Source organism: Excalfactoria chinensis, chromosome 7, assembly GCF_039878825.1.
Source record: "Excalfactoria chinensis isolate bCotChi1 chromosome 7, bCotChi1.hap2, whole genome shotgun sequence".
NCBI classification, from domain to species: Eukaryota; Metazoa; Chordata; class Aves; order Galliformes; family Phasianidae; genus Excalfactoria; species Excalfactoria chinensis.
Window position 1 is genome coordinate 10,518,379 of NC_092831.1, and position 25,560 is coordinate 10,543,938.

Sequence of the window (25,560 nt, forward strand, 5' to 3'; positions counted from 1 at the left end):
ACGCGGCCCTGCCCGCACCCCACGGACCCGCGTCGGTGCATGCAGCAAGGAGTGGATGCTTGCAGGTACAGATGGCCATGAAGTGAGAGCATGGCACTTCAGGACGGCAGCTGAGCTCTCAGACACAGCTTTCTGCAGTGCCTAATACGTGCACATCCTGATGTGACAGTTCACCGCCTGCACTCAGCCCCAAAAGCAACTGTGTTTCTCCAGATGTTGCACCAAAATTAAACAATAATATATATATATATAAAAAAAAGCATATCCAGTTTTCCATCTTTTTTATTTATTTAAACTGTACACAAATGTAAAATACTTCAACAGCAAATCTAAGTGAAAATTGTTTGGTTTAAATTATTATGGAACAGAACCTAAAAGGAACTTTATTAAATAAACATAAAAATTGGATTTAAAGGATGCACATCTTGTAATGTATTCTACAATAGTCATTTCTTTCTTCTTTTTCACTCTACGTTCCATGTGCGTATGGTATAGAAAAGACACTGAATAGAACAAACAGAATCCATTTTGTACCCTGAAACAATTGGTAGGCCTCGTGAGGGATTGCTCAGCATGACTACATGATATATGATGGCTTTGCCATCTCATAAAAATTATAACTAATATGTTGGCCTCTTTGGTTCCAAAATTTATGTATAATACATTTAACTGTATTCATTTTTTGCTGCTATAAAAATAACATTTTTTTTTTCAAATGGCAGTTTTTTGACTAATCATGCAACTAAATCAGTGCAAACATTAAAAGCAATCATTCGCTTTAAAAAAGAAGCAAAAGATTTAATTTCAAGTATAAAAAAATATAAAAAAGTCATATCATAAGTCCAGTTTTGTCTAGTATGGGTCAACACTTTAAATTGCATAGCTCATGCGGCACCTGTTTACCTAGATAGTGAGCAAAGATAAGTGCACTATCAAGTACCACTTTTCAAGGCATTGAAATTTGCAAGTGCTATTATACGTGCATTCAAGCAGTTTGCAAGTGCTATGCTGTATCATTATTTTCTGATCTTTATGGCCATTCTTGACACCTCCCGGTAAGGAAATTGAAAGCACTCTCCTCTCTCCTCCTTTCCAAGACTTCTTAAAATGTTCCTCGCCTGTTGCTAAATGCACTGCATTTTTCAGAACGTCTCCACCATCTCCACCGCAGTCACTCCTCTGCAGGGTTCATTGGTTTAGCCGTGGTAGCGGCCGCTTGTTTGCTCGCTCCACACACGACAGCTCCTCGCCGAGTCCCCCGCCAAAGAACAGAGATTGCAGCTCTGACTCTTTGCTCCCGGTACAGTGAGAGATGCTCACGGTCAACACAGTCCAGATACGGTGTCAGATCCTCTTCTCCAAGACACAAACAGGTACAGCCATCCGCAGGTTGCTAGCGGTCAGTTACAGCATCAGACCCCACAACAGTCCGATGTCAGAAACAGCAGCTGCGTACGTGTCTGTCTTCTCTCTCTCTCAGATGTTACCGAAGTGGAAGTGCTTACTGGAAGTGCTGTAGGAAGATACGGGTTTCTGTGATGCTTATATTTAGATAACTTTAAATTAAGAGGAAGTGATCACCTACAAAGGCAGGTGTCCTGCAGCTTCCCACTAGACCTAAGAGGTGACAGTCGACATTTTTTTTCTTTTTTTTTTTTCTTTTTTTTTTCTTTTTTTTTCTTTTTCTTTTCTCTCTAAGTTTGGTCATTTCGACACCTGCGTGCAAGAATACGTTGTGCTCTCGCAGTCTGTGCTTTTGCCTGAGCAAAGGGAGCTCATTTCGGTCTGGCTTTGCTGGCAGGTGGGGATACAGCTGCGCAGCCGTCCACTCGTACTGGCAGGCATGTAGGTACATCGTCACTGGTCACTGCCTTCCCGTGCTCATGTCCCTTTCCCAAGCTGCCTCGTGTCTGTGTTGTGTGTCTGTGTGTGCACGAGCGCGTGGTTGTGTGTGCGCACGGTGTGTGTGCGTGTATGTGTGTGTGTGTGTGTCTTTAAGATATCTCATAGCATTAACTTATAAGTGGTAGGATATATAAGTGTCCAAGATCCACAAACTGCCACTGTCCTGACACCAAAGTGAAATGACTTTTTTTTTTTTTTTCTTTTTTTTTTCATCAAACTTTTCCACAGTGACTTTTCAACACTGATGCCTGGATACACAGTGAAACTTCCTCCAACACCATCTCGTACGGGAATGTTCTCTCTCTTTCTCTCCCCCCCAAAAAAACACACCTCAAATCAAGCACAACCACATTCTTCCACAATCATATTGGGAACGTCCCTTTTCACAATGTTGTATTCATCATCAAAGTACAGCATTGACATTGTGCTAAGTTTGGTTGGAATGCAACAGGAGTTCACGGTGCCCGGGTTCAGCCCCCGCATTCGGTACTGATTCACGACGGCGGTGTGAAAGGAGGAAGCCGACCCCGGGACGCCAGCCAAGTAGGCCGGGCAGCTCCCTTCACAGTAATTCCCATAGTAACCTGATGGTGCTATGATCCAGTCATTCCACCCAATGAGTCTAAAGTCAATGTAAAACTGTTGCCTGCAACATAGATTGGTCCTGCCATCGCACTCCAGGCCTCTTTTCCGGATCCTGTGTTTGTTATCAGCGAGGCGGGCTTGCACCACTAAAAAAGGCCGGTGGGATTCCTCCCCGGGGTCCACATAAATTGGCAGCACTGAATACTCTTCACAGCCCTCACATTGAACATCCAAGTTCAGTCTCCTTTCTCCTCTCTCAAACAGAGCCTGGATCGCCTCTGTCATGGGAAAAGTGTGCCAACCACTTCTTTTGAGATCGACTTTCTTTTCAACCACATTCCACTTGTTGCTAGTGTCCGGGTCTTGGAAATAGACTTTGACTCTTACTTTTCGCCTGCTGCCTTTCTCTAAGACATATGGAAGCAGCTTCAAGTAAAGCCACAGGCTGGCTTGAACGACAAACAAGTTCTGGTTCCCTTCATTCGAGATGAAGAAATAGAGGCGGACTCTAGATGAGGCCAGATCGTCTGCAAGATAAGGAGAGATCAGCAAGATTAAGTCAAAAAGAAAACGTATCTTTTGTGCGCTTCTGGGTTCAGCGGCAACGCCGGAAGACAGCTGACCGAAAGGGCGATGGGGCTGCATCAGCCAGAAGGCATGCACTGAATCTGAGAGCCCCGATCCGCAATCGAAACAAACTGCCGGGCTGCAGCCGAATGGGTTGGATGCAGCCGTCGGCCGCAGCTCTCCCAACAACACTGGGTTTTTTGCAGTCGGAGAGCTGCACAGACACCACAACAGCACCTTGAAAGGACCAGCACTCGCACTGCCCTATCTCGCAGGTTTAAGAATAGTTTTAACTTTCAGCTCTCGGCAGATTCCCACAGCGAGTCCTTTCAGCAACCACTGAAACGTCAATGCCAAACCAGGGATTTTGTTTCGATTTTCACATACTCTCAGAGCCATTTAGCAGAGAGGATCCATGAGATAGGGGGAAAAACATTTCAGTAACGTCCCTACGTGTCCTACAGATGAAGCGAAGCCCTCCTAGCCTGGTACAATATCTGCCATTCACCATCCCAACCTCTGCCTTTCCCCTCGCAGCGATAACTTGCATAGAGGCGACCAAACGAAGCAGTCGCTCTCCCTGTGCCGACTGCTCTCCTCGATAACATCAGAATTACAGCAGTGACATTATCCCAGGAAACCAAATGTCACCAAATGTCTGACATAACCCCTTATTTGTAAACACAGGCGCTGCTGCATGCATTGCTGCAGCAACACCGGTGTCCCCGCTGCCGTTCTGCACTGTTAAGTTCCAACCAAATCGGGCGTAGGTGATGAATGTGCCTTTGCAGCGGGGACAGTAATGCTGGTGCTCGAATCACAGCCTCGCAGTTGCTATTTAAATGACTGACGGAGAGGCATTTTCTCATCTGTCCTTATCTGCTTGACTTCTTTCTGCACACAGCCAAGCGAAGATTTCTCTTCCTTCTGTTTTCCTACAAATCCCTGCAGTTTTTGTCAATGATTTTTTGCACAGTCAGTGTCTCCATTTGTTACCCTTAGATGCCTTCCCTCCTAATGCGCCTGCAGGGCCCATTCCTCACCCCGCAATATTTGAGGGACAAGGAATTGTCACTGCATTTCCGTACGTCTTACATCGAAGCGATATTCAAAGTGTTCATTGAAAAGCAAGTGGAAGAAGCCCACCCCACACCTCCCACCAACAGCCCACCAACAAATAACGCCAATGCTGTATGCTGTGAAAACACCTTCTGCACACTAATAAATACACAACTTCTTCATGAACTGTGGTGACAGCGACAGAAAAAGAACAGAGAGGCATTGCTGTACCGATCCCCATCGCTTGTGTTACACGAGATTGTGTGCGCCCATCAATTTTGTATGTGAATATAACAAGCATATGTATAATGCAACAGATCCCATAGATACTGTAAATGTATATGATTTGCTAAGTGGGAGGGTAGATAAAGAAGATGAGTAGGCAGCATCCAGGCTAGAAAGAGATTTATTTTGTGGACAAATGATCTATAGATGCCACAGGGTGATAGAGAGGCAGAGAAATGAGCCGAGTGAAAGAGCGATGAGGGCAAGGAGAGATGGGCAGATAGACAGCAGGCAGCAGTGCACAGAGTGCTGCAGATGTGCAAAGTTCACCGGCACAGCGGCCGCCCGGGTGAACTGCTGGGAAGCTCCGCAAAGGGACTCAGTGCCATGCAACCGCAGGGGCTGCGCGGGATTGAGGCGGCCGGGACGGTGGGGATGGATGGCACAATCAGTACAGGGACAGATGGACAGAGGGGAGACAAACAGCAGCGACAGGAGGCAGACAAGGCCAACGCCGCGAATGAAGGCTAAATGCGTGGGGAACGAATGGACAGGGAGGGCAAGCAGACCTCGACAGAGAGATGCACGCTGCGGAGCACAGGAATTAGAAGGGCATCAGCTGCGGTGAGGGATGCAAGGAACGGAGTGGGACAGGCGGAGGAGGGACGGAGGGATGCAGGGAACAGAGGCGAGCGGCTGGAAGGAGCGCTGCACGGAAACCCGCAGGGGGGACACGGCAAGGGGGCTGACGGGGCACAGCCGGGCACAGGGGCGCGGGACAGCGAGGGGCTGGGGGCCGGGGCGGAAGGAGGAGAGGCTAAGGACGGGCTGATGAGCCCAGCAGCCAAGGGCCCACAGCGGGCAAGGGACGGGCAGCAGGAGGAGGCAGGGGACAGGCAGGGGACAGGCAGCGGGCTGCGGGACTCGGGGCAGGCAGGGCAGAGGGCAGCGGCTCGGGGCCGGGCGGCGCCCACCTGTCTCGGCGAAGCTGATGATCTCGGAGACGGGGTCGTGGGCCGGAGGCCCGGCGCTCGCCTGCCCGTCCAGGCTGGGGATCTCGACGCGGCCGTCCTCCCGCACCTTGCCGGCGTGCAGCTTGCGCAGCGCCGTGACCATGGCCGCCTTGGGCACGGCGTGCGTGATGTTCGGCCGGTCCCGCATCTGCAGCCGGCTCAGGATGTGCCTCTTCACCGCCTCCAGGAAATCCCCGTCCACCTTGCCCGGCTCCTCGGGCCGCCGGAAGCCGCAGGAGGTGCATGTGTCCTGCGGGGAGCCCCCGGCGGGAGCCGGCGGGGTCGGGGTGGCGGCGGCTCCCAGCAGCAGCAGCCCGCAGGCCAGCAGCGCGGCCAGCACCCCCCGGCGAGCCGCCCCGTCCATGGCGGAGGAGCGGGGGGCCGAGCTGGGGCCGGCCCGGAGCGCCGCAGGGAGCCCGTCTGCAGGCAGCGCCGCTCCGAGCGCTCCGCGGCGCGGAGGGGGCGGCGGCAGCCAAGCCGGGGGCCGCAACCGCTCCGCGCGGGGAGGGAGGGAGGGGGGCCCGGGGAAGCGGCGTGTGCCGCCGGGGAGGCGGAGGGGGGAGGCCGCCCGCGCAGGCAACCGAAGTTGGGGAGGGAGGGAGAGAAAGGGGGGGAGGGGGGGGCGGCGGGGCTGAGCGCACCGAGCGCCCGGCTCCGCGGGGGAGGGGGACGGCAGCAGGTGAGGGGGTGGCCGCGCAGCCCGGGGAAGGAGGGAGGGGGAGCGGGGCCGGAGGTGCGAGGGGAGCCGGGGAGCAGGGGGGAGGCGGCGCCGCGCTGCCCCGGGGCCCCGCGGCGCTTCAGAGGGGCATCCCCGGGCGCCGCCGCTCGTGGTCCATCGCTCGCTTCGGCAGGGTCCGGGCGGGCCGCGGAGAGAGCTCTTTAGTCCGGCGTCATTGAGGGGGGTCAGGGAGATAACCGAAGCAGATTTATATACAATCCAATTTATAGCCTGGAAGGAGGAGGGGGGGTGGGGGGGAGAGATGCCACTTGTACCCCCCCGCCCACTCCGCCCCCGCAAGACAACAATCCACAGGCCGTGGGTGCGGGTCTCTGTGCCGCTCCGCCGCGCTCCGCTCGCTCCTTCCTTCAGCGCCCGCCGCTTCCCGACGCGCCGCCAAAGTTGACGCGGAGCACCGCCGGGGCGGGGGCCGCGGGCGGCGGGTGCGCGGCCGACGGCTCCACGGTGCCGAGGCGTCTCCCCGCGACGGCGGGATCGGGAGATCCGCTCGGAGGCTCCGGAGGATGCGGCGGCGGCGGTCCCCGCGCGGTTCCGCAGCGCTGCGCGGCCGCTCCGCGGGGACTCAGCGCGGTGCCGGCGGTCCCGGGAGTGCTGCGCGGATCCACTCGGTCAGCCCGGCGCTGCGGCTCGCTGCCTCGCTCGCTCTTTTTAAACAATATCTCCTTTGTTGGTGGTTTGGGTTTTTATTATTATTATTATTATTATTATAAGTATGATTTTTTGTTGTTGTTGTTGTTGTTGTTGCCGCCGCTGCTGCTCCAGTTAATCTGTCTCTCCCTCTCTCCCTCCTTCTCTCTCTCTCTCCGCGTCTGTTTGATCTCCGCTCGCCGTGCGCCGGCTCCAACGCCGCGTTTTGTTTTGGTTTGGTTGGGGCTTTTTTTTTTAACGCGTCTGATGTTCCCTCGCGGCTCCGCAATGGAAGGGCTCGGGGAAGCGGCTCGCTCCTCGCTTACCGGCCGCGCGTCTCCTCCTGCTAATTTCCCCCCCACCCTGCAAAATCACGACATTGTGGCACTTTCTACTGAAACTTTTATACAGGAGTTAAAACCACGTGGGAACTCCAACCTATAACAGAGCCGCCGTGGGTTCCTCACTATTTGGGAGATTAAGTTAAGTCTTTTGCCCCCCGGGCTATTACAGTAACTTCCTTATGCGGAGCTATTAACTGCGCTGTTCCTTTAACTCCCCCCAGTCCCTCCCGGTTCCCGCACACACCCACCGCACCGCACCGCGCCGCACGGGTCGACCCCGGCCGGGAGCTGGGTGCTTCCCCCCCTCCCTGGGCTGTTCCTTTGCCTTTTAAGCACTTGAAAGGAGAAGGCATTAGAAAGTTACCGTCGGGTTGGTTTTGCGACGGGGCGGGTGTGCGAGTGTGTTTGGTGCGGCGGGGCGGGGGCTCGCTTTGCCGCGGGGCAGCGAGGTGCGGGGAGGGGGACATAACGGGACCCCGAGCCCTGCGAACGGGTACCTCTTTGCGGATAAGCCTCGAGGGCGAGGTAAGGCTCCGGTTCCAATCCGGCAGCCTCGCAGCCAAGCCCGAGGGCGGGCGGGCTCCCAGCGGCCGGGGTGAGCCGGCCAGGTGCACGCAGCCTCCGCCCCGCCGAGCTGCGGGCGCACCCCGGGGCCGCGCGGTCCCGCACCGCCGCGGGCATGGCCGGGCCGAGGGCGCCCCCGCGGGGCCGCGCCGGGAAGCGGCGGGGCGGGGGGCAGCGGGGCGGGCGGAGGCGGGGAGGGGGAGATGGGGGGCAGTGCGGAGTCATCGTCCCCGCCGCGGTGCCCAGCGCTGTCTGTACAAAGGGCAGCAGCGCGTTTTCAAGGAGCCGCCGCTGTTTTTAGAAGGAAAATAAAACTTGGGCCGTGTGTGTGTGTGTGTGTGTGTGTGTGTGTGTGTGCGCGCTGCACGGGCTGCTGTCAGCTGTCACTAATAGAAGCCACCCGGGTCATAAAGAGGGTCAGTGAGGGATCAGCTAAAGACAGAAGTGCTATCCCCATACCTCCGCCGATCTTTTCTCTGGCTCTGTAAAGACACAAACAGTGCTGTAGCGCACCATCGCGTCGCAGTCCCACTCTGATCACAGCGATTAATGTCAGGGCAGTGTAACGCACCTACATCGCGGTAAGGGGCTCAGAATTAGTGCCTGCTTTTCGTGCCTCCTGCTAACAGGTTGTGAATGGAAAACCCGGAATGTAAAAAAAGAAATAATGCTAAAAATCCAATCACTCGGACATCCTGTAAGCTAATAAGAGCACGTGAAGGCGGCAGGCTTAGTGCTTCACAGTAATTAATTTGACAGCAAAGAGCTAACAAGAAAACAAGAGCAGAGCAGCAGTGAGTGGTGCATAGAGGTCACTGTCACACCAAAGCTGAGGGTAAACATGGCCATTTTGGTCCATCCCTGCTGCCTGCTGCTTTGCCTTTTTTTCCTCCTCTTTCAGCAAACTGTGGGCATTTTGCTTACTGAGACTTTGGGAAGATGCATCTTCTCCAGCAGCTGCCAACAAATGAATGCACTGATTAACCTTTCCTTATTGACAGTGCATCCAGGGCTTGCTCCGAGGCTCCCTCCCAAAGCAATGAAGGCATCAGGTTCTGCACTTCGCTCAGAGATCACAGCTCAGTGATGGAGCTGTAGTGGCTCTGCTCCTTTTCAGCCCTCCTCAGCTCTCAGTTCTCTCCCCTGGGCACAGACCTGTTGCTGGCACATCGCAGCTGAAGGAGCAGCATGGAGGTGGTAGCTTTGCACCCCCCACCTCCCCCCATCCTCTGTTTGCTCTGAGCTCATCTGCGTGAGGCTCTGTGTTCACACACACCTCTCTAACCGGCTGCTCACCATCTGACTCAGGGTCATGCATCTCCATACATTAAATGGAGGGGAAACAAGGAATGCAAGGGCTAGGATATGTGCTGGGTGGGCAGCCAGGATGCTGCTGTTGGAGGTGCAGCACTGAGGGTGCTTCCTGCAGAGATGTCCAAGTCTCCTGGCTGAAGTCTGATGCTCATTAAAGCTTCTGGTGTAATGAGATGGGGATGTATGCCGTGTCTCATCCTGTGCAAAGCAATGTGCTCCAATGCACCGTACTGCTCCAATTCTCCCCACAGCCCTTTGCTGTCTTCCCAGGGCAGACAGTGCAAATGCTGATCTGGGGGCAGCTCTGTGACCCCCGGCCCAGAAGGATGCTCTGAAGCAGAGGATGTGGCCATGGCTCAGGGCAGCTCCCCCTGGGCTGTGTCTTCACAATGCCATTGGTGGGGCTGTAACAATTAGCATGGCCAAGGTGCTGACCCCCACTATGTTTGCTCCAGCACCTTTTGTGCTCTTAAACCAGCAGCAATATCTGTTAGGTAACCTTCCTAATCCCTCTGAGGAAGGATTTTCTTTACCGATGGCTGAACTGCCTAAAGCTTCATATATAAGAGGCCTGGTTTGCACTATGAACACTTCCCCTTTGATAGCAGCAGACACAAGTTCTACTACCACAGGCATCTTTTTCTGCAAGCATTTCCCCAAATAACATAGGCAATACTGGCAAAAGCACTTTTTTCCTGCTCTTATAGCTGCATCTACACGGGGGAGGTTGCGCATAGTGAAGCACAATCTGTTTGAAATGGCACTTCAGAACAGCACTGCTATCCTGCAGGAGTTCCAAAGGTAGACCTTGGAACACGCACTGCTGCCCCACATGTGGAAGAGCTCTGTGCAGGGTGGCTGCTGTCATCATGCTTTAACTGCAGAGAGATGTGGTTACAGGGCCGTAAGGGCAGCGCTCTGAGATTTCTATTCATGCCCGTCTTTTGCTTCATAAGAAAGTGATTCCTCAGTACCCATAAATGAATCAGGGAATCATTAAGGTTGGAAAGGACCACTAAGATCACCCAGTCCGACCATCAGCCCACCGTCACTATGCCCACTGTGTCCCTTGGTGCCACATCTACACCCCTGGAGAGCACCAGTAGTGACCAGTCACCAGCTGGGTTTAACCCCAATCACCAAATGTTTTAAAACAACTGCAGAAAAACACCAGATGTTTCAGAAGCACCTTAGATTTGTAGAAGGAAAGGTCCTAGTAGAAGTCAAGTAGGTAAGTGCCATTCTGGAAGGATCAGGATCTTTACCGAACTGGTAAAGTCAGACCTGACTTGTGAGAAAAAAAAACAGCAGAAGATCTCCTTTAAGTTCTCCTTTAAGAACAAACATGTCTGGAAGAGCACCCAATGCAGGCCAGCCCAGGTGTCAGGCAAGAAGGGGGCATGGAGGCCAGAGGGAGGGCAGGACTCCAGGGGGACCCAATAGCTACATCCCATCCCACTGCCTGGCCCCATTACCTGTGGTGCCACAGGGCAGCGTCCTGGCCTCTTCTCCACCCCTCAAGAAGGTTTGGATCCACACTGCTGCCCCAAGACACAGAGTGCAGTGTGTCCCAAAGCACAGGGCAGCTCCTTTCAGCAAAAGGATGGCTTCACTGTCCAAAGGACCAAACACCATCAGGTGGATACAACCTACGGCATTCAGAGTGTATCCACAGCCATAGGATGGCCCAAGAGCACTCCTGTTTTCCTCATGGGCTTTGTCCTGGGCCGTACTCTTATAGCCAAGCAGTGACTTCCTCTGAAGTTGCTTGTATTGACCTAAATAGGTTGGGGCGGGTGAGGACACAACAGACGAGATGAAAAAGCCATACTGGTTGCCCAACAAAGAAGTGTCTGCTTTGTGGTGAGCGCTTTTAACATATAAGCACTTTTAACATATCGTTAAAGAACACGATTTTCATGTTTAAGTTCACACCAGAAGCCTTGCAAAGGAGCAAAGACGGTGAAAATAAGATCTGCATTTAAGTGGTAAACAAAACAGTTAAAACTTCTCATAATGTGAGCACTGCACACCGAGGCAATGCAGTTCAAAGGCATATTTCATCCATGCACCCAGCTGTGGTACATGGAGCAGATGAGGGATGTGAGGAAAGAGCAGTGCTAACATCAGCTGTCCTGAGAAAAGCAGGGAAGAGGGATGGGATGGGATGGAGAGGCTTCACAGCAATTGTAAATAGAGCTCAGAAGCAAAAGTTCCTTCACACTTTGCAGGTGCCAACCTTCACAAGTCTATGACCCTGCAGCATTTGCCCTTTCATGGTGCTGAGTGGCCTGGCTTAGGGATGGGGCTCAGGAGGGAGGTCAGGCTGATGGTTGGACTCAATCATTCTGAAGGTCTTTGCCAACCTACAGCTTCTGTGATTCTTCCAGAACGCCTCAAAATCAAACACTGTGGCTCAGGCTGTCGCTCTCAGACCACTGAGATGATCCTCAAGGATGCTGTAAGAACATGGGAGCTTTCCAACCCCGCCATTCACAAACAGGTTTTGTTCTGCTGCCTCCCTCAGCCCTATCTCCTCAGCAATACACTTCTCCACAGCCATTTCTGAGCAACGTTTATTGCTGTGGTTTTGGTCCTGAATGCAACGTTATTAAGAATAAATCACAGTATGTTGAAATATGGCTACAGAATACACTATACAAGGGTAAGATGACAGAGATGACAGAGCACCGCTCTGAAGACTGCAAGAACAAACGCATGCAGCTCGCATTAAGCAGAAGCTGGGCCTGCAAGAGACAGATACTGAGACACTGGGGGGGTGCAAAGAAGCAACAGGAAGGTGTCTTGTTTTAGTGTTTTCTCTGCTTAAAAGATGAGAGAGAGGGCCTAGGGGAGGGGAATGCATGGAAAAGAAAAGGATGAGCCTCTTCTTTTTTTTTTTTTTTGGCTACTCCAGGTGGGGTTTTCCTCTGTTTAAATGCTGAAGGACAGAAAGATTTTAAATTAAAATCTTAATAAATATAGCCCTGAGGCTAGTAACATTATTACAACCAAGATGATTACAGCAACCAAGCCACAAAAGAAATATATATATATTTATTTATTTGAAGCATAATAAGCCTCAATATTTAGTCGGGAGAAAGCTAGGCAACTAACTGACTTCCAAACTAGACAACTTTGCATTCTGCTGTGCAGAAAGAATAAACCAACCCCATACATATTTTGCAGGGCTTGGTTTCTCTCCTGTGCAGGGTGGCATTATTACTGCTATTTAAATACATACATATATATATATAATGTCATGTATATGAACTACAATTGCTCAGATCACGTGCATGAGGGTTAGCAGGAGAGAGGCCCAAGTCTGCAATCTGTAAAAGGATATGGAGATCACTCAGTACCTTCCCTCCAAAAGAGCGGCCCAGGCTCTCCAGCTTGCTCTGGAGAACAAGGCATGTTCACCTTGAGACAGGTCTCCTCTCAGCCAATTGCAGGCTGACAAGGTACCACAGTTTGTTTGCGTGTTGGTTTTTTGTTTGTTTTAATTATGGGAATATTTTAATAAAGGATACAGGGATGCAAAGGAAAGGATACAAGCTGATAAAGATGATTAAATCATAGAGCGACTGCAGAGTGGGTCATGAAGTGTTATAATCCCCAACTCCCCTCTGCTTTCTGCCTCAATGTGTTAATGCATCACACTTTAGTACAGTGACACTTTCAGCCCTAGGTGGAAATTCACACATGATGAAGAGGTGGAGGAGGATTTCCAGATGGTCAGACCTCGGGGAGTGCGAAAAGGTGGGGGGGGGAGGAAGGGAAAAACTGCTGAAGGAAATCGGACTTTGGTCACATCAGTAATTTCCAGCTGAAAATGGAATATTAAACAAAAAAACAAACCAATCCCCCACCAGAGCCAGATGCACTCAGGTTTGGATGTTGTACATAACAGCTCCTCACCCCACTGCTGGTCATGAAAGATCCCTTGAAACCACTGCCTACTACAGTGGGGACTGTGAAAGGTGCGAGCTTCATTTCCTAGGCTGGGTCTCACTGAGGGTACCACAGCATCCTGACATAGACCCAATTAGTTCATTCTTTACTACTCCTCTTCACTAGAGACAAGTGGTACTAGCTCTGAGTCACATAATTCCCCCTCAACAGAGATGCATTTGGCTGCCGCGTGTCCTTCAGGACCCTCACCTGCAGGCCCACAGCTCCAGGAGCAGCAGAGGGCACTGAGACAGCAATTGCAAGGCATACAGCTCACCGGTCACTGCTGCAGGCCAGAACAGGCCCCACTCCCCTGTGGAAGAGCATAAGGCAGCAGCTGCTATCACACAGCTGGACTGCTCTAAGAAGACCTCATTTGCTGCAGTCTTCTGGGGGGGAAATGGGAAAGCAGTCATGGGACAGAGTTCAGGGGTCTGTACATACCCAATAAGAGGTGCTAACACTGGGTAGTACCCTGCACAGCCACAGCTTTTGCCTGCTGGTCACTTGTTTTGGCAAACATACTTAGGAGAAAAGAGGTCTCCTTAAACAGGCATAAAAAGAAAAGAGGAGGTAGGACAGTTCCAGCCTCATTTCTAAGGGCTCTCCTTCACTTCTGAGGTGTTCCTGAATCAAAGCGCTTCCTCTACCACAAACTGGATGCAGAAGATGCCAGCGGCATGCAACCATCATGGCAAGCACTGTTTTATTCAATAGCACCAGCATGAACACATCCCCTGGATGGTAACAAATTAAGTGGACCCGAGACTGCTGCATGACTTGGACAAATGTCACAAGAAATGAGGCGGCTGCACACTGTTTGCACTTCAGGGAAGTGTTTGTTGAATGTCCACTCCCTGACACTCCCAGTACAAACCACATCGTGCACACAGGTCAGGAAAACAGAAGAGAAAACAGAAGTGCTTCGCCCACATTCAACACCTATAAAGTCTGTGCTCTAAAACGGGAGGAGGTATTCGGTATCAGTTAATTGAATTTATAGGTCAAAATCAGGGATGTTTCAGCAAAAGATGAAGGAACATCAAGCACCTGGGATGCTGAGGTGCCTGTCCCATGCTTCAGCAGCAGACCTGCAGCCTCTGAGTCTCAGAAGCCCAGGATGGATGCTTGCAGGCTTTAAGCATCTTGTCATGACTGAATGAGCAGCTCTGACTCGTTTCCCTGACGGACTCAACACAGCAGGTGCTTTCAGCCTGCCCACCTTCCAGATCAGGTGTCCAAAAACACAGCAGTAAATATGATTTTTTCTTCCTTTTTTTTTTTTTCCTAAAAGAGCTCAAGGTGGGCGGAAAGTACAGCAGCAGGATATTTTTGATCATCCCTTCATTTAGTCAGGAGTCCAACAGTTCATGGAGGAGGAAGTTCAGTCCCTTCTCTCTGCCTGACAGGAGTCCAGGAAGGAGCAGGCCATGAGGGCAGGGTGCTCAGAACCCCCTGCTGTGTCAGTGCAGGCACCAAGAGCATGCAACGCCGCCAGCAGTGCTCCAGGCAGGCTGCTCTGAGAGGCACAAGGCCAGGCCTCAGGTTTTCCACCCCACCAGACAAAACATCTGCCAGTACCTCATCTTCAGAGGAAGGGAAGCAGGCCACTCCCTGGTGAGCACACTGCTGGGAGAGATGTACCTGACTCCCACAGGAGCAGGGAATGAAACATGTGAAATCCCCTGTGCTCGGCCCTTGCCTCTTGAACAAGAAGCATAATGTACACAGAACAGAACAGTGTTGCCAACCTCCTTGCTTTTCTTTGACAAGAATGGATCCACGCTCTGTTCCTGGAGGAAAGCCAGGAGCTGAAATTGTGATGCCCAAGGGATGCTCAACTCAGCGCTTGCTCCAGCAGCAAGGCTGCTTCAGTGGGTACCATGGCTGCCATTTTGAGGGGGTGCATGGCACAGACAGCTCCACCACAGAAGGTGAAGGTTTAATATCTGTGGTGGCTGTTAATAAGCATTGCAGTACCCAACAGGCTCCCACACCCATTAAGTTCACCTCCTTAACACTGCAAGATGGTGTCTTCCCTCACACCAAACCATCACAGCAGTTGTCATGCTAGCAGCCCCCAAAACAAGAGCAGGTAGAGCTGCCCCAGAGCCCAAACCACTATACAACACAACATGCAGACTGCTTTGAGTAGGCATTACAGCAGACCAGGAATCACCAGTGCAAGGACTACAGGTTGGTAGGTGGTGGTCTTCCCCACCTCCAACAGGGCAGCAATCAGCAGGATTGTTACTGTAGCCAAGTTGGTCTCACCCATTACCTAGATAAGTTACAGGGCTGAATTTGTTCCGTTTTACAGTAGCTATTGAAATATACAGATGAATGTATGCTCTAAATCCAACCTTACAACTATGCATTAAGGATCAATAGTAAAGAAGTGATTGATAGCTTAGGAGATCATTCTTGCAGTAAAAGTAGAACAGCTGAATTGAAGAATCAATGGGTAGAAGCAGACTATTTGCTTGCAGTGACACGGCAGTTATGAACCAGCATAGAACAAGGAAGGAATAAGCAGGTTCTTATCCTTCCTGCTCTTTGAGAGGGTAGGAAAGGTTTCTACACCAGCCATAGTCCCAGAGCAAAGCTGTCACCTCCTCCTGCAGGCCTCCAGTTCAGACCTCTCAGGCACCTGACACAGCTCAGAACTGCCCTAGAAACTGAAGAATGTTCCTTACAACAGTGCATCAACCTCTGGGGAAAAAGCCACTGCTCAGAGTTTTCAATCCTCACAGCCAACCCTGGATTAAAAAAAAACCAACACAAAACAAATCACATAGCAGGGGCCTGCTGACCAACTGCAAGTTACATGCTTCAGCTTCTCACAAGGTTGGAAGCCACCCACCTGCCACCAGTACACTAAACCATGTCCCTTCATATAAACCTCATGCAGCCCACAGAGGCAGCATGAAGAACAAGTCAACCTGGTGCACAACAAGGACAACTCCATCAGAGATCTAAGTTCAGGATAGGTTCTCACAGATGTGTTTAACACAAAGTCCTAGTCAGACTTCCTAAGAAGAGTTAGAACAGAAAGTAAAACACACATCCCTTCATAACAGACCCACTTTTCAAATGCTCCCAGCCTATTTAATACCTTGCGCTCCACAGGATTTGTGTCTCACGCTGAAAACTATTCCCTCTGGAGCCTATTTCCCTTTTTCCTTCCAAAAAAGAACAAAAGATAAGTTTTAACTTGGTGTTGATGCAATATTCACCCCACCCAGAACAGTGTAACCAACTTTGAAAGCTCATGTAAAAAACATGAAGAGTAATTTTTTACTTAGCTCTTGTTATGAACAATTCAGAGATAAGAAACAAGGCAAGACACGTCTCAGCTGCAAGTGTGAACATGATCTCAACGCTGCAACATTTTCCTTGCCTGGCTAGGGATGGGGTTGGCAGCATGAGGTAAATGAAGGTAGGTTACAGGTGACAAGAATGTAAAAAGCCTGTTATTAAGCTAGGTGTAAGCAGTCCTGAAGCTTCATTAGGGCCAGGGAACTCAGCCCTGGACATTGCACCTGCTTGACTGTTCTCTGAAAATTAACATTAAACAAATGCTGTGAAGTTGAAGCTAAGTTGGAGAGGATTCAGATGCATCTCTCCCTGCTCTCTGACTAGAGAGAGGCTGGAAAGAGGTGTCACGGACACATATCATAATCCTCCTCCTTCAGCAGGGATGTAAATTCCTACTCACCACCAGCTCCCCCAAGGTGCAGTGGGCACATCATCCGCTGTCCTCCAACCACAGCTGCAGAAGATTTGGGAACAGCAGAACTGCGGCGCATTAGAAAAAGGTGTATTTGAGCACTGACCTATTTTTGTTCATCTGCCATGGGAGAGACATGTGGAAACATTGTGGTTTGATGCGTTTGATTAAAAATATGCTAATGAATAAAGAAAATTAAGTGCATCCCTTGGGCTCCTGGCATGCTGCCAAGGCAGGCACTGGGACCACCAACAGGGGGTCCTTATGCTTCACCTTTTGCAAGCCTTCAGCTCCCAAGTGCTGAGGATGATGACCCAGCGGAAACAGGGCTTAAAGTTAAACGTTGTGCGTCCTGCCTCCAGTCCTCTCCAAATGCCACAATATTTGGAAGATTTATGCCCCAGGTGCTGGAATCAGCAAGCATAAGAACATCTTTGTTTGCATTGGAGGAAAAAAAAATACTTCTACCATCGCTGCTTGCAGAAAGCAAGCTTGCAGACATGAAGCAAGTGCACTCAAAAGGCTTGGAAACAAAAGACCATGAAAGAGAACTCCAAGTTCATTTTCTAAAGCATCTCATTATTTTTCAACCGAGTGTAGTTTTGGAGGCCCGACTTACCGTTTTCAAGCTCCTGAGGCAAAGCTGCAAGTGTGGCCTTCATTCCCACACAGAAGCTCTGCCTGCCCTCCCCAATCCGTGCTGCTCAGGAGAGGGGGAAACTACAAAAGCAAAACAGCTCCACCAGGCACGGTACTGCCCTCTTCTCCACAAGTGTTTGCTGCACTACCATCATCACTCACTTGGATTTACTCAAGGTATCACATAAGAAAGCTGTAACGTGGCCACACAAATAGGCAGATCACCTGCTCTGCTACTGCTCCTCAGGTAGGATGCAGATCTGATTAGCGAGATCTGAGGTGTTCAGCTCCCCCAGCACTAACAATCCTTCTGTGGGCAGTTCTTCCCCATTGTACTGCAGAGAGCTGGAACTGGGCATCCAGCAGTGCTTAGGAAACAAGCACCCTTTATTTGGTGGCACTGCTCAGCACCTAGTCAGAGCACAGTCACCAGCAGCAAAAGAAAAGAAGGGCCCATCTCTAGTTAAGCTACCTCAACTCAAGTAGAACCAGGAAGATTTGAAACCCTAAAAGATGAACTCCCATGTGCAAAGAATAAGCATCTCTATAAAGAAAGAAAATCCGAGGGCCAGGAATGGAATAGGTTCTCACCCACAGCCCTGCCTAGGGTGCTAGCTAGAAGAACTGCCTCATTTAAAACCGCTTATTCCAACCTGCAGGCATCTGTTCAGCAACTGAGCATAGCTCCACCTCCCAAGCATGAAGCACAGTTCAGACTTCAGAATGCTTTCATTCTGGACAAGGATCCTTTTGTCACGTTTGCATCTGACTTTAATCATTTATCTCAGGTTTTCTTCAACACTGCTCCAACCGAGCAGCCAAACTTTAAGGAGTGAAAGCGCAGGCTGTCTTAGACAATGTTGCCATGATGGTTTTCATTAATAAGCAAGAATTTGGTTATTTTTAAGATAATTACTCCTTCCCCCAGTCCACAGTTGTTTTCCTTGTTTACATATATAGCAGCGTAATGGCATCATTTTGTGGGAAAGGTAATCATGTTACAGAGCACTCCGAGACCACAGGTTGAGAAACAGTCACCTAAACAGCAAGTTCAGTTTGTTGTATGTGTTTTCCTTTCAAATAAAAAACAGCACTATTAAGCAGTAGGGAATTACTTTCCACATCTCTCAGTGCTGCATGTACATACAAGTTTGTCCTTAAATTTGGGTATTTGGCCTATGAAGCCAGCATGCATAAAGCCTCCGATAGCCTGAACACTAGACCTTAAAAACAAACCCCATAAACCCTGATTATATCAAAAACACGATCCTGCCTCAAAGCCAAATAACAAAGCGCATTGAAGGGAACTTGCTGTAAACTCTGAAAATTAATCAACCTTATCTGGAAGGCAACTGCAGAGCACATAGTCTCAGTCATACCACTGCATTTTACCTCCAGCCCCTTTAGAAATACAAGGCTAAGGGAGCTGCTGGTATTTCCCTCATACAGCCCATTCCCACAGCAGACACTGAGTTTGCAGTTGGGAGGGAAAACTGGGGGACATGAGAATAAGTATTTTTAATCCTGATAATCTCACCTCCAAATTAAGGTTTTATATTGAGTGGGAAAAAAAAGATGTCATCCTCTCTTGACCATAGACACAAAGTGTTTTGTTAAGTACTGCACAGTCCTCTGGAACAACAGCTATTCTTCTCTGGCATACAAATCACTACTCAGCAAGCAACACACTAATACTTGCAATACAAAGAAGTTTAATGCTATAGAAGTCACAAAGCCGCTATCTTTGTGAGAAGCTGGATGTTCTGTTGCACACTAGAATGTTTAGGCAAGAGCTGCTCTTCCCACTTGCATGCAAAAAGACAGTTTTCACTCAGAGCAAGGCCTCCTACTGCTCAAGAGGAAAATAGCAAAGATTCTAGTTTGCAGGGATTTCTGCATATAGCTAAGGTAGCAGATAAATAGCAGCTATGCATACAATCATCTGAGTATGCTGGACAGCCCCCTCCATGGTAGAGCTGCTAACTCTGAGCCACAAGATGGAGCCAGCAGTTCTCAAGAAGAGGTGCCTGTGCCACCCCCGAGCTGGTGGAGCGCTTAGCACACAGGAGAAACCACACTGGTTAACTGTTCTGATTAAGGCAGAGCACAGGCAACTTGCCTTCAGCCTTTGTTCTTACATATGTGCAGTCACTCATCGGTTTCACAGTGCTTTAACTTGTGGAAGGCCACATCCTTGTCAGCACCTCGAGTGCCTACCTGACAGGGCTCACTCTGGGCATAGGGTGCAGCAAGGCAGCAGCATCCTACCTCCTATGGATTCTTTGTGCTATCCCTTCTCTGCTGAAAAGCACGTTAAAAATAGTTAACTGGAAAAGAGAGCCACATAAAACCACGTCAACCCAAAACACGGGGCAAACACTACACAAGCACATTAGCAAGGTTACGTAAACAGCTGTAATCCACATCCAGAAGTCACAGGAATGCTCTACTTCCAACTTATAGAGCCGTGTCAACAGAAAGTGCACCCATCAGCAGATTTACTGTAAAACCCCTTCAGCATTAAGTAGCATGACAGCACAGTCAGTCCCAGACCATTCAGCCTGTGAGGCATCTCAGCTTCTCTGCTTATGTTTGTTCATTACAAACCAACACAACAGCCTCACACACTGAGACCAGGTACCAACTCTTGTGCACAACACTGCTTATTTTGTTATTTGCTCATCAAGATTGATCAAGGAAGGCGAAAAACTGTTTACACAGTTGATGCACAAGCTGTCTGATCCAGTTAGGTTGCAGAAAAGGAGCTATGAAGATGAACAAACCACTGCAGCAGTTGCAATCTGAAACATGCATAAGCTATTTCACCAACACTGATGTGACAGCCTTCAGTCACTTCTTCCTTCCCTCCTTCCCCACAGCCTTTTTTGATTCAAAAAATGTTAGTTCCAGAAACGAAGAGTCAGTGGTTGTTTGGTTCAAGAAATTAGGAATTAGACTTATAAATACTGTAAAAATCAATAACAAACAAATGTGGTGCCTATTTTTCTTTCTTTTTTATTAGAAGTAGTAATAGAAATCAGTTGTATTAGCATGATAATGAAGTGTCCTCTTTTATAGACATTAGAAATGTTTGTGCATATTAGAGACAGCGCTTTGAAGCTACGTAAGAAAAAGAGTTGGCAATGTATAGTATAACGTATATGGTTTCAAGGCACTCTTATTAAATCTCGCCACCGCAATCACTTCCTCTTTGCTAAACCTCTCTCTTGGTGTTAGAGATAACACCTTCCCCTCCCAAGAGAAACACCTGCCATTCCCATGAAATGTGGAGACCACAGTGAAAATCAGTTCTGTTGTTCTTCCTTCATTCTCCCACCTATAAAGTTAACAGGAGGTGAATATAGCAACATATGCTTATAGCAATTAAAAGAAAGCTTCTGCCTACATAAGCTTTGCTTTAAGTGAGATGAATTGATAAACAGGATCATCTTTCTGAAGAAAAATTGATAGACCTGTCAGCCCCAAGCACGGGATTAACACTTTGGAAAGCATTTACTTCAATGCATTCCTCCCCCGCTACATTCCAAACAGCAGCTTTATGCCTTAGACCTCAAGTATTAGCCAGACAGATTTCAGCAGGAACTTCGGATAGGTATTGAAGTCTTGCTGAACTTAAATACCCAGTAAATGTGAGCACATCTTCCTTCACCAAGCCAAAGGCTTACCTAGAAATTGCAGGAGCACTGGCCTGTATATGACACATGGTATGATGTCACTGTGGATGTTCTTTATGGTCTGTCTTATCTAGAGATAGCCCTTCTAGCCAGGAAAACTCAGTTTTTGCACTCCTAAATTTAACCTGCTTTTTTGAGGTTGCACTTCAGTGACTTGCCCCTGTTCCAATGCAGGGGGCTTGTCCCATACGTGCTTACCCATATCTGAAGACTAGAACACTTCAACACGCACCGCTACATCAAATACAAGAGATTACACACCACAGTAAACAGTGCCCTGACTTTAATGGCAAGCTATTATTCAAGAAACACACTTGGCTGGGCGCTTGCACTCAGGCAAGCAAGTCTTTCATGACCTCCAGCCTTAAATATCCAGTTACTTGCCTAGAGCCATGTTTCTAGGAAGATTCAAGGGCAGATTACACTGATGAAGTGAAAACTCAGCCTTTAACTACCTCACATGCAAAGGCTACTAGAATGCATCAGCTTCAGAGGCTTTGGTTGTCTCAGCCAGGTAGCAAGGCTAGCAGGCAGCTATGCATATATGCAGCTATACATCCCTTGCCAAAGTCCTCCTTGTTCCATGTACCTGAGCTGTAAGTATTCATTTAGATTAGAAGCCAAAAGATACCTTCATACTGTTCACAGAAAAATCCCCAAATCCAAGGGAAGCATTTCTGTGTCACTTCTCATTCATTCCAGTAAACCCACTTCATACTGATGTCCACTGAAACACACTTGGAAGTGATTCAGAAACCCACACTGGTGCAATGCACTTTTATAAGAATATGCATCCAGGCACATCCACCATATGAGGTAGAGGCAACAGTACAAGGGAAGTTTAATTGACTTCCTGGTGCAAGTCAAAGCTTGTTGCCCACTGTTACAAAGCAGTCAGAGTAGCTGCCTTGCTTACCATGTTTTCAGCTGTATCTATTAAATTGAAGTTAAAGTGAAGCTTTTCAGAAGTACAGAAAAGAATGCCTAAGAGCTTCTAGATTTAGCCTCTAGGCCTAACATTTCTGGTAAGGGTGACAAGAATAGAGCACTGAAGAAATGCAGTACCAAGCAGCTTCTTCCAAGCAAGTCCACCCCAGTGCTAGAAGCTTTATCTGTTGGGAAAAAGCGATCTGAGTGAAACCAGCACACCAAGTAAAAACACCAGTGGGAGACTGGCTGTTCTGAACAGTTCATCTGTTCTACCAAATATTGTCAGGTATGTTATGATTAGAGAGGCCAAAGGTCAACGCATGAAAGTCACTGAGCTAACAGCTGAGGTACTCATTGTAAGCTTTGTTGAGTTCACTATTCTTATAGCAAGGAAAGCTTATTCAGTTCTGTTAGCCACATTCTACAATCCGCCTGAGAGGGGCTTGACCTAGGTAAGCTTGTAATGTGAACTCAGCCATTGTTTATCCTTTAGGTTAATTAAGGACTTAACCTTTAGGTCTCAACTAAAGCCAAACCTAAGCGAGTGGTCCGCCTCTAGAAGTGGACATTCACGTGCTGTAGATACAGCATGAGCACAAAAATGGAGTCAATCTAAGTTCAGGAGGAAGCCTTTTTAGAAGCTTTAGACAGCTTTGTGTGCCCCACTGGGTGTTTAGGCTTCAGACACAGGTGGTACAGTTCATACAGTTCTATAAGCCATCAGGCTCCCAACCTCTGCCTCAAAAACTACATTCAGTTGGCTTTATTATACCGATTATATTATTCAAAGAATTATTTCCAGACTTTGTGAAGCATTCTTCCTGTGCACAGAACATTAACAGAAAATGAATTAAACTTCACATGAAGGAAGATTACAGCACCTTTTATTTAGTACAGTTTCCCCAGTCCAATGAGTTGCCTGACAAGTTAAACTAGTTACGGAAGACAATGAGTGTGATAAATCCCTGTAAAACCTCAGACCAACAGAGGTTCTGATATCTAACATCTTTTTCTCCCCAAAGTTCGGAGGTGGAATGCACAACAGCAATCTAGTACATGTTAAAAATGTTTTTCATCCTCAAATTACAATACTAAGTACTGAACAGTATTTGCTACTCCTTCACCTCAAGAAACAGCGTTTGTTAATTCAGTGCTGCAGTGCGCTTCATCGAACAACCACAAAGCATCACCTTTTCACCAATAGTGCTTTAAGCATCTGGTTAAAAAGCAAGGTACAGTCACTACTTCAAGTCTGTCTACTCCTTTGAAATAGAAAATATCCATAATTCATTGAGAGACTCCACAAACAGAAGAGACGGTTACATTCTACAACAGCGACAGAAGTATTTTTTGGCAACTGCACTTAGTTTAAACTGCATCAGAAATCACAGTTCAGTCAGCTGACAAGACCTGCTAAGTACTGACTTCTCTTCCATTTCTAGGCTGGCTTTTGTTGATTAAAACATGACCACCATTGCATAACTGACAGCAAAACCAACGTGCATCTCCATGTGCTAGGTTGCTATGCATCAGAAACAATACGTATAAAATTAACAGTGAGTAACGGACATGGCACCTGCTTCACTTCATTCACTTTTTGCAACCACTAGCCAATTAATCAGAGAGGTAGCGTGTACGCCTCACCTATTCCAAGTCATGATTGTGATGTGAGCCGTCCTTACTCAGCTTTCAATTCCAGCAGGAAACAGATGCAGATGTTCCCACTTTCCCAACATATCACACATTTTCCAATATAAACAAAACTGATGAACACTGATTTTCACTGTTCCAGTACCGGGAAGGCGATGAATGACCAATGCAGAATGAGTGTAATAGCCACAATACATGGAAGAAATCCAGGATTGCACTTCTAGGAGACTGTGGCAACACTATTCCTTCTGATGAAAAGCTTAGTCATTTTCTCACCCCCTAATTCTAATTTAAGGATGAGAAGACAGAACATCAGGGAATGCCAATATTTAAATACCTTTTTTGTATTACCTAATTAAGACCAAATTGAGTCCATAGGCTTGATTCATGAATGCCATATTGACTAAACAGAACAAAGAAGAAAGTTTGTTTTGGGTTGACTCAAGTGTCAGTTGCTATTTAAGTGGAAGGTAGGAAGGAGACCAGCAAATTTCAGTTAACAGCTCAGTAACCACTAGCAGAAAACAGAGACAAACTGACAGGTTGTCATCCAGCTTGTCTGCAGTTTGCAACATTAAGAAGGGCACCAGTGAAAGCAATGTTTGAACCTGAACAGCTGTGCTCGTTAAGGCCAGTAGAGGTTCAAGAAACATATTCTGAGACATTAAACCAGGAAGTTAATATGAAAGAACTTCGTATAACCAAATAGTGATTGTAGTTCTGAAACCTCAATAGTTTCTAGTTTTGAAAGACAGTGGGAAGACATAGACAATTCAGTTTAAGTAGGCATAGGTTTTGTTGGATACCAGAAATGGTTTCAAAGTTGTTTTCACATTTTCAAGGTATGATATGCAAAGCAAGAGATAAGGGAGTCAATACAGACTTCCTTTCATGAATCCAGCCCTATATCCTTAGTGGTATCTTATCCATGCCATTTGTAGATAGATATACACAGTTCCCAAGCATCACAGTAAGCAACATCTTTCTTTAAAGCTTTTCTTGTTCTTTCCACTTTTCTTGCCATTCTTGTCTTTGTTTTCAGACATTTTCTTTGCTCTGATTTCTCTCATTAAATCAAAGAATACCTAGAGGGAAAAAAAAAAAAGAGATTAAACAAGTTCTGCCACCTGAAAACAGATACAGGCTACTGTATTAGGCACATAAGTGACACAGCACAACAAGGTACCTAGCAGCAGAACCAAATCTGGACACATCCCAGCTATAAACTCAACATTAGAATTACAGTACCTGAAGCAGTGGCAAGAGGCAAGACTGTTCCGTGACTCTATCATAACTTAAGTCATTCAGCAGCTCTGTTTCAAGAGTCTTTTGTTGAATATTGCTCTTGCACAAAAGTATCATTCAGAGCTCAAGATAATACAGCTCTGTGCTTAGCAAGCATTTCCCTGCAAATAACTCATTAACTCAAGCATCCAGTATTTAGTTCAGTCCTTCCTAAGTGGTTACAAGCACGTACCCTGCTGCATAATATTCTGCCTGTTTTATAATTAAAAGAGCTGCTGCTTTCTGAATGGCAGTATAAGGCACAAGAAGTCCTGCTGTATAGAAGATTCTCAGAAGTCACTCTGATGTGTTCACCCAAAATCCTAGATTACTTTACCCATGCTAGATACCAAAAGATGGAATAGCAGCTTTACAAAGAGTTAATAGTAAAAAAAAACAAAAAAAACAACAACAAAAAAAAACAGTACTATAAAACAAGAACTGTTTTCCCTCATACATGTTATGATCAAGCTACAAGCATTCTTTGGCCAAGGAGAAAGCAGCTTAGAATTTGTAACCTGAGAACAAATGCACATTTCACTCAACTGCATCTCTGTAGGCCTTAAGAGGGACTAACACTAAGCCTGGGGACATCTCCTGAAGAATATGGATGTAAAAGGGTATTCAATAAAATGCTTATCAAACGGAGGTTTGAGACTGTTGATTTCTGCTGTAGGGTGAATTTCTCATTAGGAATATCCCACCAATGTTTAGTCAAAATGGCAGAAACACTAAG

At 48.0% G+C, this 25,560-nt stretch overlaps 2 protein-coding genes across 4 annotated transcripts in view; both read right to left on the reverse strand.

Annotated features, from left to right (window-relative positions):
• Positions 1 to 264: 264 nt before the first annotated feature.
• On the reverse strand, positions 265 to 7,083 carry INHBB (inhibin subunit beta B). Its single transcript, XM_072342428.1, has 2 exons — positions 5,316 to 7,083; positions 265 to 3,017 (listed from the first exon to the last, which is right to left on the reverse strand). The coding sequence occupies exons 1-2, from the start codon at positions 5,716 to 5,718 to the stop codon at positions 2,242 to 2,244; spliced, it is 1,179 nt and encodes a 392-aa protein (XP_072198529.1). The 5' UTR covers positions 5,719 to 7,083; the 3' UTR covers positions 265 to 2,241.
• A 13,177-nt stretch (positions 7,084 to 20,260) lies between these two features.
• RALB (RAS like proto-oncogene B) overlaps positions 20,261 to 25,560 on the reverse strand; it is a 41,310-nt gene continuing 36,010 nt past the window's right edge. For all 3 annotated transcript variants that reach the window (XM_072341088.1, XM_072341090.1, XM_072341087.1), the window contains exon 5: positions 20,261 to 24,625. In XM_072341088.1, the coding sequence (XP_072197189.1) occupies positions 24,506 to 24,625 (120 nt within the window). In that variant the 3' untranslated portion in view covers positions 20,261 to 24,505. The remainder of the gene's footprint in view (positions 24,626 to 25,560) is intronic.

Bases quoted from the DNA above. Each gene is read 5' to 3' on its own strand.
- INHBB (XM_072342428.1), bottom strand. From the start codon at position 5,718: ATGGACGGGGCGGCTCGCCGGGGGGTGCTGGCCGCGCTGCTGGCCTGC. The intron at 3,018-5,315 runs GTGGGCGCCGCC...CTTATCTTGCAG, and splicing joins CATCAGCTTCGCCGAGACAG to ACGATCTGGCCTCATCTAGA.